The sequence below is a fragment of the Rhea americana genome, unplaced genomic scaffold (assembly GCF_003343005.1).
Source record: "Rhea americana isolate MKP2758 unplaced genomic scaffold, rheAme1 scaffold_17, whole genome shotgun sequence".
Taxonomy (NCBI): Eukaryota; Metazoa; Chordata; class Aves; order Rheiformes; family Rheidae; genus Rhea; species Rhea americana.
This window is the reverse complement of record NW_028185816.1, coordinates 6082461-6096465: the sequence shown is the minus strand read 5'-3', so window position 1 is coordinate 6096465 and position 14005 is coordinate 6082461. Positions and strand designations below refer to the sequence as shown.

Sequence of the window (14005 nt, the reverse complement as noted above, 5' to 3'; positions counted from 1 at the left end):
TTTAAGGTTTGGAAAGATGCTGCCACACAGATTTTCTTCTCCTTATCTGCAGCGTGGGGAGGCTTAATTACTCTCTCTTCTTACAACAAATTCCATAATAATTGCTACAGGTATGTGAGTATGAAATCCATCAGTCTTAAAGTGGCCTTGTCCAAAAACACAGTTGTCTTCCAACTTGCAGAAATCTGCAAAGAGACTGGAAAGAGCATTCACTTTTTTTCCTTCCTTCTCCCTGGGCTGAAATCTATCAGATGAGCCTTAGGCTTATTATCGTCCGTATTAGCTATTCATTTTCAGAATCAGAAGTTYAAGTTGAAAAACAATGTGCAAAGCTGTCAACAGCTGTGAGCAATGTTATGAAATCAAGCYAGTTGGCAACCTATACGAAAGAACAACCCRTGTGTAGAATGAGTTGAAGTTTGCCATTGTGTGAGACATGCAAGAGTATAATATGCAATTTCTGTGTACATGATTCTTGGGTCTCCTAAGGGATGTTATTGATTTTTCCAATTGCACTTATCCTGGTTTTGCATGCACCACATTATCTCAGGTTGTAATATTTGAGATAACTTTTATTTGAAATCAGTGACTATGTTATTTTTGCAAAGAAAATCATTGTTCTGCTGGCATAGTATAGTTTTTCATCAAAAAGTGTGCTCAAGAACATCTGCAGATGGAAAAAACAAAAGTGAGTAGCATTAGCAGAACTGCTAACCTGTGTGCTCTCTCTTGTCCTCATTCCTTTACTTCTCTGATATTTTGTTGTCTTTAGAGCGAGTYGGGTTTCTGCTGAAGCAATCCTTTACTGATTCCTGTAATGACTGCAATACCATTTGGGACAGCCTTCAGCATGTGCTTGCCAGCTGGGCAGGGACTGTCCTGAGGAAATACTTCAAAACTTTCTTGATTCAAGACTTGAGAACATGGTCTCCTTGGGATTTGAACCTCCATGTTCTACGAATTTTTGAATATTTGCATTTTTGCCACTGTATACGAAACAGACATTTTGATACCTTTAGAAAATGTGGATCAGGACTTTAAAAAAGTATTCCCTAACCATTTCCAATTAGTTCTAAAAAGTCCTTTAATATAGTCCTCTAGAGATATGGATGAATACATAAGTGCTGTGCACTCAGTTACTCTCATCCTGTTGTCTTTTGGCTCCTGCTTTTAAAAATGTTTGYCTTTTGCTTTCATTTGTTGCTGTTGAATGGAAACATCTAGCCTTGGAAAATCTGTTCCAGAATACTAGGGTAGGAATAAAAAAGGGATAGCTGTCATGCTATCTTTCTGCATTAAATTAGCAATGGTTAGTGGAGCTTGGAAAGAGTTAATGGAAATTTTGAATGAAATACATGGTATTGAAGCATAAAAATCTTAAAGAYCTAAAACTAAATACATTCCTTACTTATGTTAGAGAGGAATTTGGGGGACTAAAGCAGAAAAAAAATAGAAAAACACGGTTGCTTCTAATCTGACTGTTTTTACAATACAGTTTCAATACTGAAATGAAGCATGACTATTTTTCCTTTCAGTGTTTACATTCATTACTTTCTAAGACTGCAGATATAATTCTATTTTTCAGTCATGTGTCCATTTCAGACATCGTGAAATAAATTATAATTGCAAGAAGTTTGTATAAATCTACTTCCTAATATAAACATACATACATATACACACACACACACACACACACACACACACACACACTCACACACATACATGTATATATATGTTTGAAACTTAGCTGTATTTTGGAAGAAGATTAACACATGATGATTCCAAACAGAATGTTGTCATTTCTTCTATAGAAGAATTAACTTAATCATTCCTTTTACAGGATGCTCTATTAGAGATTCCAAAAGTTTATCATTTATTGAGGTTCTTGGCAGCTTTTTAGATTGTGTTCCATTCTGTCACTGACAGACAAATTGCAATAAGAAGGAGCAATTCTAATCATCTTTGAAAAACCTTTAAAGCAAGTGACTATTTTGTTCCTCAGTCGTTAGCAGTTTAAGGGGAAGTCTTTTGGACAAACCTGTCTAGAGGACAAAATAAAATCCCATCAGGACTGTAACAATTAYGGACAAGGGTCATGATGGCTTGTTTCCTATCAAGTCACGTGTGCTAACACAATTTAGCATGATATTCAGGTATGAGTTTCTYGAAATTCCCGTTATAATGACAACTGAAATCAGTACCAGAGAGTCCGCTACAGACAACTAGACCAGTGGGCCCTTAGGGAATGCCAAAGGGTATAGAAAGCTTAACCATGAAATGATGTGTTCAAATACAAGAAAGAGATAAGACAAAAATCATCTTAACTTAGTCTGTGGTTRGTCTGTGTGTAATACAGTGAGCAGCACACATCAGGCAAAAAGTAAAATGCTCTGTTACAAATGGTGTCTTCACTGCTACCTTCTTCAGAAAGGTCCAGCCTCCTGCTTGGCCTGTGGGAAGCTTTGGAAGGAGACACATACAGCTGACTGCTGCTGGTGCTGTGGAGACTTCCGTCATCTCTGATCAGCGTCGAATGCACCTGAAATGTGTAAAAGGATGTGGTTTGGGATTATGTACCTGCATTCCCACAGAATGCGTGCACTCGCAGGAGAGAGTCTTGAAGTGTATGTGGAACTCTCACTTGCAGGTATTACAACAGGGTGATGAGAGTTTTTTGTTTGTTTGTTTTCTTTTCAGGGACACATTGATAGTCACATGCACCAACAGTGCCACGAGCATATTTGCAGGCTTTGTCATCTTCTCAGTTATTGGCTTCATGGCGAATGAGCTCAAAGTAAACATTGAAGCTGTGGCAGACCAAGGTATGATATTCTGCTGTTTTGGTACTTAGAATGGATTCTAAAGCTCAAGGTGCAGGCACCGGTGGCACCTTCAGCTGTRTTAGTGATGATTAGTGATGATAACATTGGTGGTGAAGATGAGAATACTGGCTTCAAATTGGAGTGGATTAGTAAATCACTTGCAGGCATCTCTGTACAGCTGAATTGCTATACAGCAATTATTGTTGCTATGAAGTCAAGAAAGCCTCCTTTGAGGCCTCTTTATCACTTGTTCAGTAAGAGAAAGTATGCAGCTGAGAGTGATTTCTAATCTTTACAAGTAAATGACTCACTAGTGTGGGGTGATGTCTTCCTTTCCTATACTCCAAGCAGTCACTGCCCTCTTATCCGTCTCTGCCGTGGCCTTGTCAGGTCCACCTGAAGGCAAAAGTTGTCCCAGATGGCAGGAACCTTGAATAAAAAAGGCTTTGGGATGAGTGAGAGGGAAAGAAATATGGTATAAGTGGTCAAATGAGCTTCTGAACTGTGAGGAGCAAGGGGCTGCTCCCATAGGGAAATAATAATAATAAAAAAAAAGTGGAGCAGAACTTCTATTGCAATGGTGCATATATGGTTAGCAAATTGAGACTGTCACAAATGAGGTTTGGTAAGGTCTTAACTGATAGAGCTGAATGTGAGCAAGAAGAGTGTGACTGATGGATGGGTTGGTGCTGTCACGTGGTTTGAAGAACTGTGWGTCAGAATGGGATGAGCTTTTGGAGTAAGATTTGGAGAAACCTAAAGAATTGCAAAAATCCGATGGGATAATAGAGGCATAATTGTTACCTTAGTCTAGTACTGTCTTTCCTGTGAAGTATTCTTAAATAATATATTAATGTGACACTTAGAGTCAAAATGAGCCCCCGGATCTTTAGGATCATTTCAAACTGTGCTAAAAAGAGAAGAGATGATTTTGTAATAATTTTGCCATAACTTGTGTATATTGTGTACCCACATAACTTGTGTGGAGGGTATTCCCCCACCACAACAGTTTCTGTATATATGCATACGTAATGCAGTTTGTGTATGGTAACATTCGTWATTCATTCTGGACAAATTAGGTGTTGAGGTTAAACTGCATTTGACAATGTTGTGGAAGCTAAATGGAAAACAGACAGCTTGGGCTGGGAACTTGTTCAGAAAACCTGTAGGTGTAGGAACAGTGGTCAGTGAGGCAGTTGAAGCATTCTTTTTTTTTGTTTGTTTTTCTTTCCTTTTCTTTCCTTTTCTTTCTTCCTTCCTTTCTTTTTTTTTCTTTGAAAAATTCTTTCTTCCAGAACTCTATTTCTAATTGTGGACCTAGGAGGAGAATAATAAGAAAAGGGAATAAGATGTTACTGATTAAGGGGAGGGGAAGAAAAAAACACTAAATTTTGTTTTGTCTTTTCCTTCTCTGGAAATTGAAAYATGCATAAGCACATTCACTCTGCAGCGTTCCTCCTGAAATGAGAGCTACAAATAAAGATATCAAATCATGTTTAATTTCTGTAGCAACTTGGGTTGCTAAATAGCATGAATGCTGGTATTAGGTGAAGCCTGTAAACTGCAGCTCAGCTAGAGGAAGTTGGTCTGGGTCCTGCAGTGCTGTGGATTCAAAGGGTTTGAGAGGAAAATTTCATTGGATAAGCAGCTGGCAAGCTCTGCTTCTTGATAGCAAGTCATAAGAGTTACTTCCCTTRCAAGCCAATGAAATGTCACGTCAGTCTTCAGTGCACTTTTTGTCTGAAGTCAAATAAGTGTGAATAGAAAAGTTTTAGTGCAGTTCTCATTTTCTGGCTGGATTAGACCCTTGTGTTTGAAAGACTCTTCATGAATCATCTAAGATGCTCTGCTGTGCTCAACTGGTCTCCAGCACATGTCATTTGATGTGTGTCTTGTGACAGGGCAATAATGCTGTTTTTTTTATCAACCTGTGTAATCTTAYGTGCCTTTGGTATGCCAATAGCCATCGCCTGTTGACAGTCATTATACAAATGACAACTTTTCTCTTTCTTGGTAAAGAAACACCAGTAACAACTGTTTGCTGTGAGTTATASTCATACGAATGGTGTTCTGAGGTGCTGTTTTCTGCACCAGAAAATGCAYTGAAATCCCAGGCAATGGAGCAGTAGAGTATACTAGGATAAGCCATTTTATTCTTGAAAGTTTGAAGGTTACRGATGACAAGTTTTTCTCACAGGCAACACCGAAAGGAACACCATTCTGTCTCAGGGAGTCAAAAACAGGCTACATAATTTGTTTCTGCCTTTGCTAGGTAACATAGGTTTGCCTTGGTCCTCTTTACATCCTCTTTCTATTGGATTTTCCCTCTCCCTAAGACAGTCTCCTGCAAAATCCAGGAAAATGTTAACTATTTCTGAGTACATTGTTTACGACCTATTTTCCTACTGAATGTCATAATTGTCCTCAGAAATTTTCTTCTGAGCCCGTTTGAGTCTTTGAGAAGTATTTGGAATATGGCATTTGTTCAGAAAAGCAGAGGCCGTTCTAAGTATTAACTCTGCTTCTCAGTGTGGAATGGTAGTCTACAAAACATCAAGAAAAAACTGTTTATCTGTAGCGTATTCCTCTCTAATTCTCCCCTTTTCATTCTGATTCAACTCTCAGAACTCTTTGTATGCATATCCTCATTCAATCTTCTGTGATAATTCTCCAATCTTAATCCTCTTGCTTCGTGTTGCTGGATGACTGGGTGCTAGAAAAATCCTTGCTAGATGACTGGGTACTAGAAAAATCCTTGCTAGAAATCCAGGTGTTTTAGGAATAATATTTTCATTAATATTTTTATTTTAAACTTTACTTCAGACCTGAAGCAAACAACAACCCCCCCACCCCCAAATCCCAACTGCATTGCAGTTACAGAAATTATTGCAAAGTGTTGAATTCAAAATAAAAGAAGAAGCATGTGCTCAACTTAAGATACAATGGAAATTCTGAAGGGAGTGACAACATGAGGAATGGAGAATTGTAGCTGTTAGAGATGGAGTAGAAAACATTTGATTCAGCTGGTTCCTCTCCCTGGAGATTTCCAGTGCAGTAAATCCCAAACTCTTCTCTGTTGTGTTCTTGTTGGAGGTCTTTGAATAAGTGCCTGGTGTCATGTCATGTTGGAGCTCTCTGTTTCCAGCTGTTTCAGCAGATGTTCAATGGAATGTAAGATTATCTGCTGACAGCTTTTCTTATTGTGGAACTGCTGGTACATTTGTAAAACCTCATTTAAGCCATTTAAAAATACCTCACCAGTGCGAAGTGCTTTCACTCTACTTCCATAGTGATAGGGGAAACAAAATCTAGTCCCATTATAGAAAAAAACTCTACAGCASGAAGACAGTGAAAATTGGAAAAAAAAAGTGCTGACTGAGTTAGTGTATTGAGGAAAAAGAATTAAATTGGGCACAGCAAGTGAGGAAAACAAGAACTCCCTTGTTCCTGCCTTCCTGGCTTTATTCTAAAATTTTGCTATTTTTTTCAGAAAAAGAGAAAACAGCAAAACTGATGATGATAAATAACCTCATTTTATGTTTCCAAAAGCTTTAGTGAAATGATTAATGGAAAGAGAAACATTTTTTGTTGTTTTTTTTTCCTAAAGTATAAATCCAAAATAATATATATATTTTTTCCCATTTAGAATCTTTCTTTTGGGAAACATCGTGTACTTTATTAAAAAAAATTCTAATGGTGGGAAAGACAGGAACATCTACTTTGTTTCTTGAGGAAGAACATACTACATTTGAAAGAGTTTCATAATTTAGAATAAAAATTCAAGGTCATTAGACTTTTCACCGTGGGATATGTACAAACCTTAGAGAATTTTCCTGGCTTTAATAGCCTTTTAGAAGAAGCTTACACCCACTCAAATCTCCAAAAATGTTAATTGTTGGAAACTGTGCTTACACAGAAGATTGGCAGCCAGATGGATAGCCAGCCTCCTCGTGACTGCTTATCTGTGCTTGGACACTGCCCTTACTGTAGGCCTCAACTGGCAYCTGCTATTTTTGAATTATGAGGGGCCAAGATTGAGAGATGTGCAATTTCATTTTGTATAATTAAACTGTTCAGGAGGCTATGATTAATGGGAACTGTTCTGAGACTTGATTTGAACTTCTAAATGCAGGAAGCTAGTGCAAAGAGAGTCCTTTTCTCTAACGGTCAAGAAAAAAATTTTAATCAAGAGATGAAGAACACGTTCATTAATAAGTAATATTTCCCCACACACGTTTCTATTCAGAAAAGTCACCTTTCTGCAGCAAATTTTGAAGACCACAACACTTACTGAGTCATATACTTTTGTTTGTTTGTTTTTTTATATAGTGTTGCTAAGTCTTGTGTTTGTCTCTTATTTAGAAGGATCTCCAAACACTTCACAGGTTATCTGTGGAGATCATTTCATAGGTTGCTAAAACTGTGTGTTTTTCTCAGAACATGGGAGAGTAACAGTTACCTCTTTGACAGAAACAACATGGGGAGCAGTAGGAAATGGGCTCCTATAGCCCAGATTAGCAGTGGCCAGGACAGCGTGACTTTGCACCTCCTCCTCCTCCTCCTCCTTCTCCTCCTCCTGTTCCAGGTCACAGAATCAGCTCAACTTAATTCTCATTTGTATCTCACCTGAGCCTTCAGAGAACTGTGACTGGGTATTGTTTTGGTTGGGATAAATAAGGAAGAAGTGCCATCTGCTGTAATCTACCACCAGATTCCTGCAGTGTTTTCTCCCAGGCAAATCTAAGTGTACTTGTGAAAAGAATTTTTCTTTACTGTCAGTAAGAATTGCAGCTCAGAATAAGAAAATCAAAACTGAAAACAGGCAAATTCCTGGTTAAGGCTTTAAAAGGTATAAACTCCGTATTTTTTTTCTGCTCTACTTTACTTTAATTTTTTGTGAATTCATTTTAGATTCACAGTAATTGTTACCATGTGACTGAGATTAGCTCAGTGCATTTGTTACCTGCTGTCTTACTCATTCCATTATGTGCTAATGATGTACAGTACTTTCTTTTCCCCTGATCCGTGTAATATTGAGGTGTGGAGGGTTGCCCTGTTGATTCAAGGTCCAGACTGTAAATTGGAGTGGGGCAGTGACAAGTGGGGGACAATCTGATTAGAGAGCAGGAAAGAAACATAGGTCTAATGCAGAATTTCTACTGATCCTTCTTATTTGGATCAGTGTGGTAGTATTAAGGTTAAACACGTATTTTCAACTTGGAAAGCAGGAATGTGTAAGTGAAATTTACAGTAAAAATAGAAATTAATCATGCAAGGCTAGATTCTGCAATGATTAAATCTTTATGTAAATAGGAAAAGCTGAATCTGATCCTTTTTACTTTTATCAAGCACAGTAATATTGTGCTCTGCCTTGAAACATGTTAATGTGATGCAAAATACCTCAACCTTTATTTTTATCATTTCTAGGTCCTGGGATTGCTTTTGTGGTCTACCCAGAAGCTTTAACTAGGCTTCCTCTCTCTCCATTCTGGGCTATAATATTCTTTTTGATGCTTTTGACACTTGGATTGGACACTATGGTAAGCTGCTGCTTTTCCCATGCCTTTTGTCTTGCTCTGCCAATTTATTCATCCTGAGGACCATGAGATTACTTGCTGTTTTCCATGTATTCTGTCAACCATTCTGCAAAGAGAAGARCGAAACAATGCCATCAGCGTTGCATTCGTTTGGTTGAAACTTCAGCATTAACATCTGAGCATTTAACATCCAAGTCTCTAAATGCTGTCTAAYATTTCAATATTAGCTGGACCATTTTATGTATGTGGTATACATTGATACTCTTATTTTGTCTTTCAGTTTGCCACTATTGAGACTATAGTGACCTCTGTTTCGGATGAGTTTCCCAAATACTTACGYACACACAAGGCACTGTTCACTCTTGGGTGCTGCATTTCCTTTTTYGTCATGGGATTTCCTATGATCACTCAGGTAATAATATTGCCTTTCAGCGACGCTGGCTGTCCCAAATMCCCCTGCCGGTGGCCATTSTGTTCTTGTGTAAAAAAYAGTTCATAGAATCATAGAATCTGTAAGGTTGGAAGGGACCTCCGGAGATCATCTAGTCCAACCCTCCTGCTAAGCAGGGTCACCTAGAGCATGGTAGACAGGATTGCATCCAGACAGGCCTTGAAGTTGCATGAGATTAAGCTTGTTTAATTCCATTAAATGTGCAAGGACATTTTGAAATGGGTGGTTTTGMAAGCCTTATTTTTTTGGGTGCTCTGAGAGACTTGATAGCTCAAGTCTTTCTGAAAATTAGACTTTTAAAAAATTAATTCCCAGCTAAACATCCCCAAAGCAGTCACTTAAAATAACTATTMATTTTTTTAAAAAAAGTTAATATAGCATATAAAACTGTACATCTGTTTTGGGTGCCTTTTCAGATATGTACAGATTAGGTATACATTGACAGTCATGAAAAACTGTGGAGTTAATGAAATTCTCATCTTCCTTTGATAGTCTTCCCTATCTTTTGTCTGCCAGTTCCTCCAGCATYGTCACTCTCAACAACTTCAAAGGGAGGTGCAAAAATTATTTTTAGTCTTTCATTCGTCCTTCCCTCCCACCTTCTTTCCTTTTCACTTTCATCTTGTCACATACCCCACCAAATTTGCAGTTTCAAAGCCTAAGATAGATAATATTCAGTTCTTTTACTCAAATTACATTGCTTAACCTCTGTGCTGATGTTAGGCAGTTATATCCTTTCTAGTAAAAAAACTAACTGACCTCACTACTACAATTTCTCTAGTTTAAGTGGTGCTTTTGATATAGTATTTAGTGGTTAGACCCTGTGCTAGTAGATCTGATTCCAGTTCATTCCTTGATCTGAAAAGAGAGAAACTGATGTCTCCCACTTACTGAGTGTTTTAGCTACCAGACTAAGACATACCTGTGCTTWTTWWTTWWTTWWTTTWTTTTTGAGGTGGACTATATTGCTGAAAAGAATTCAGTGTTCATTCAGCAAGAAGGAAGAAACAASAGTGGCATAAGTCTGTGGCCTGCTGATGTTAGGATGCTTACATGGGGTGGAGAGTCCTGGCTTTTGGCTCCTGTTCATTTGCCTGCCTTRGTGCTATTTATAGGATGGGGATATTGTGATACACAGACAGCAGATACATGCCATGAGTAATGACTTTTTTTCTTTTTCCCTTTAGGGTGGAATGTACATGTTACAGCTTGTGGACACTTATGCAGCTTCTTATTCCCTTGTCATCATTGCCATCTTTGAGCTTGTTGGAGTTTCCTATATATATGGTAAGAAAAAATACTGTTATTGGGCAGTCTATATAAAAGGCATGTTTYTGAATACGGTAACATAAGCAGTACCATGAAACTCTTAAGGAAAGAGGTAACATTTTCTTTTAAAAAAAATACTAAGAAAAATCAGAATTCGGAAACATCATTTTGAATTGAGGAGTTACGGGACTGTATTACTACAGGATTCCTCTAAATACATGTATTCAGAAGACTATTTTATTTAGACTAACGTCATTTCTCTGCTAGTAGCTCGAAGCCAGTGCCTAGAGATGAGTACGAGAATAGAACGAGCATTAAGTGAATCATCTTCAGAGGCTCACTCATACTCAAACAGTTTCATGCCTCAGAGATGTCCTGAGCTAAAAGTGACACCTTTGCAGTTACCAACATTTGACGGATTTATTTTCCGTGTACGTCCTTTAGCCCATGTGTCCATAACATGGAATTAAGATCGTGCTGCTACCCTCAGTGACTATTTATACATGGTGGTAATACCTGTTTACTGAACCACGTTGATTTACTGTTTTCCAACTGTTGTCATATCTTAAATTACAGGAAAGTACCTGAGTAGCTGATATAAACTAGTGCAAGTGTGTTGATGCTACTGCAGCTATGTCAGTTGAAGTCAGCTGGTGATCCACTCTCAAACTTGTCTAGTGTTTCCAGGAGATTGATTCTTGGAAATGTGCGATAACATATGGCAGCATTTTGGAATGTGAAGATCTCCCTGCATAAAAAAAAATGATTAATCTGTATCGGGAATGTGTAGCTGGCACTTGGGACTTGTGCCAAGCAAGTTCTGAACCTCAGYGTTAATGAAAGCAAACATGTGGTCATTTCTGATGTTGCTGTGGACAGGAAGGAATTATATATTATATATCAGCTAGTCATAAAATGATCTCAAGATYTGCTGCTGAATATGCTTATCTAGGAGGATCTTCTCTGACCTAAGTCCTATCTTATGGTGTGCACTGGATCTTGCTAAGTTGTGGAGTMCACTTTGTAATATAAATGTATGAAAAGGTCCTATGCAACTCAAGCCACATTGAGTTTATTCCTCTTGTTTGAAAGARGACAAGGAATATATAGAATAAACATATACGTATGGAAAGGGCATGGAATCAGGATAAGAGGAAGATGATTGAGTCACACTCTGTCCTTCCTTTTTTATCCTCTGATTTCATGGAAATATAGAGGTATATGTTATCCCCACAGACATCCAACCCAGTGAGTGGGCTTTTGTGGCTGTAAGCCAAGTCAGAAGTGACTCAGTGAGCAAATGTTACCAAACACAGTGGAAAATGTCAAAATACTAAGTGAAGACTTGCTTTAGCCTGTTCAGATTTTGGCTGATCAAAATCATTTTTGYTTTTCATATCCCTGAAATGTAAGTCTTTCAATTAGAATTGGCTAGAAGTGTAATCCCTATGAGTGAAATGACATTGGTAACTGCTACCAGCTTTACAGCTGAATAACCTTCTCAAAGAACCTGACTGAAGCACTTTGAGGTATCTCCTAAAGTGAAGTCCAGAGATGAACTTCAGGGATTATTTAGAAAAACTCCTGGTTTGAAAATCAGTGCTGGCAAGTTACGTCATTTCTTAGTGCTTTAGTTTCCATGAAGGCATGTAAGAGTTGTGCATTCCTCCCCGTAGCTACAACCAGCTTTGGTGCTTACTGGCCTGTGGTACTGCCTGGTACATGTCATCCAAAACAACTGCGCGTGYTCGGCACTGGGGCTCCCCATAACTCACAGACAGGTTGCAGCACACCCGTTCACCTTTGCTCATTCTAGGTAGTTAGTCAGCCACCGAGCAACTTCTTGTGTGTGTTTAGCTGATATTTTCCAACAGCATACTTGTTTAAAACAGTGGTAATCTGGGGGACGAGCTAACTGCTTTTTTCTGATTTCATCTGTTTGAGATAAGTCAATGGTTTCTGAGCTGTCCTCAGTGTCACACTTCTTTCAGTGAGTCTCTTTTAATAATCTTGTTGCTATGGATATTAGCAAYTTAATTCAGGGGATCTTGTGACCTGTAAAATGGACATCACTACTACTGTGTCACAAAAGATGATGCCAGAAGCTTTCTAAGCAGAATGACTGTGTACCAGCCTGGCGGAAAAAAAGATATTAAAAAGTTGGTATGTCTACCTCTTTCACTTTCTGTAGATTAACTGAACAACCRCAGGATTTATTGAGATGCTCTGCAGTAAATCCCCAAGCTTAASGGACTTAACGCTCAATCTTAAGTGAATATACATTCAGAAAACCTAGAAAAAAAATCCATCTTCACTGGCTATAAAACAGTTCTGTGCTCAAAGCACAGAATTAGCTTGAACTGCTGATCCTACCAGGCACTTCAGGTCAGTCTGGTTGTYGTACTGACTTCCCAGCTTTACTAAAATTGAAACACCCTTCACAAAGGGCTAGTGGCAGTATTCAAGAAGAGTATAGTATTTTCTTTCTTCTTCCTTCTCTTTTTTTCTCGGCATCTATCTGAATGATGCTGTGGTAAAAGCACTGGATGTTGTCACCCTTTCTTGCTAGTGACATCAATGGTATCACTCATTCTGTGCCCAAAAGCTTGTCTCCTTAAGCCATCCCCATCAGCACGCGAGATAAAAATTCCTTGCAGAGATTATTTTAAATAGCCAAAAAAAGTATTTAAATTTATGGGTTGTTTTTGTTGTGTATATTTTTGAATAAGCACAAAGGTAAACATGGAGAAAATACTGGATCTTTTCCTCCTTTGAACACTAAGTGGCAGAAGTACTACAAACCTACCTTTATGGAACAACATTTTATTAAACTTTGTAAACAAAATTGCAAATRCTTGTGTCTGTTTTCCTCTAGCAAATTCATTATCCYYCCYYYTTTTTTTTTWWAAAAAATATATATTAATATAGAATAGTTACAGCATTAGTAAGGACTTGAATAGATGACATAAGCTTCTAGTTAGGATATTATTTTAATATAATTAGACYTGGAAAAGATTGGATGAGTTTCAGATCATTTTTTTTCCATGCTCTATCTGTGCTAAGTGATTAGTAATCAACAGATGCTTGAAAAGTCTTTGATTAAAAAAGTATTTCAGAAATTATTCCCTAGAATTAACCTTTTTCTAGACTGAAGAGCTTCTGTTCTGTCAGCACCAAAAATCAAGGATTTATCTTACAGTCTTTATTCACTTGAATTATGCACCACAGCTATTTTTTCTGCATCAAGGCTACTTTACAAGGAATTTGCTCACAGGAGCGCAGCTCATATATTTGTGATTTGCATGTYGCAAATAGAAGTGAAGCTGCTGCTCTTGTTATATTCCTTCAAGCAGTGCTTAAAATTGGCATAATATATTTTCAAGCTCAGACAATTGCTTATTTTACACTCCACTGACACTATTCTTTGTATACTTGTACTCTTCATAGCAAGCAGGTTGGCATAATACTAGCAGGTGCTTTTGTGATTAGTAAATCTGTCTTTAGTTCTTGTTACATGTTCTGCTTGCTGAGCTTGTTGAGATTTTTAAATTAAGAAGAGCCACACTTAGTTATTTCCTTGCAATCACTTGTTTTTCATTAGAGCTCATGCTACATAATCCAGTCAAGTGCTGCCTTTTATTATGCATGCTTGTATAGATGTTTATTCTCCAGTTGTTTAGGTTATGATGCACAATTGGTAAAGAATAGTTTAAAGCTGTGGGTATTAATTTAATCATAAGCATAATTCCCAATGGTGTATTCTGTAACATGAGAGCAAATATAAAGATTCTTGTGCTTGAGAGAAATATTGTAGGAAACTGTCTGAAATTAAAAACGTAAAAAAGGTATTAATGTATTATCTTAACTTTTTTCACAGTCCTTCTAGAATCTTTTTTTCTCTAGGAATCTTTTTTTTTTTTTTTTTT

At 37.7% G+C, this 14005-nt stretch overlaps 1 protein-coding gene across 1 annotated transcript in view; it reads left to right on the top strand.

Annotated features, from left to right (window-relative positions):
• SLC6A5 (solute carrier family 6 member 5) overlaps positions 1–14005 on the top strand; it is a 32334-nt gene that overhangs the window by 9877 nt on the left and 8452 nt on the right. Inside the window, exons 8-12 of the mRNA XM_085300811.1 lie at positions 7–110; positions 2698–2822; positions 8250–8362; positions 8640–8771; positions 9998–10097. Coding sequence (XP_085156937.1) covers positions 7–110; positions 2698–2822; positions 8250–8362; positions 8640–8771; positions 9998–10097 — 574 coding nt within the window. The remainder of the gene's footprint in view (positions 1–6; positions 111–2697; positions 2823–8249; positions 8363–8639; positions 8772–9997; positions 10098–14005) is intronic.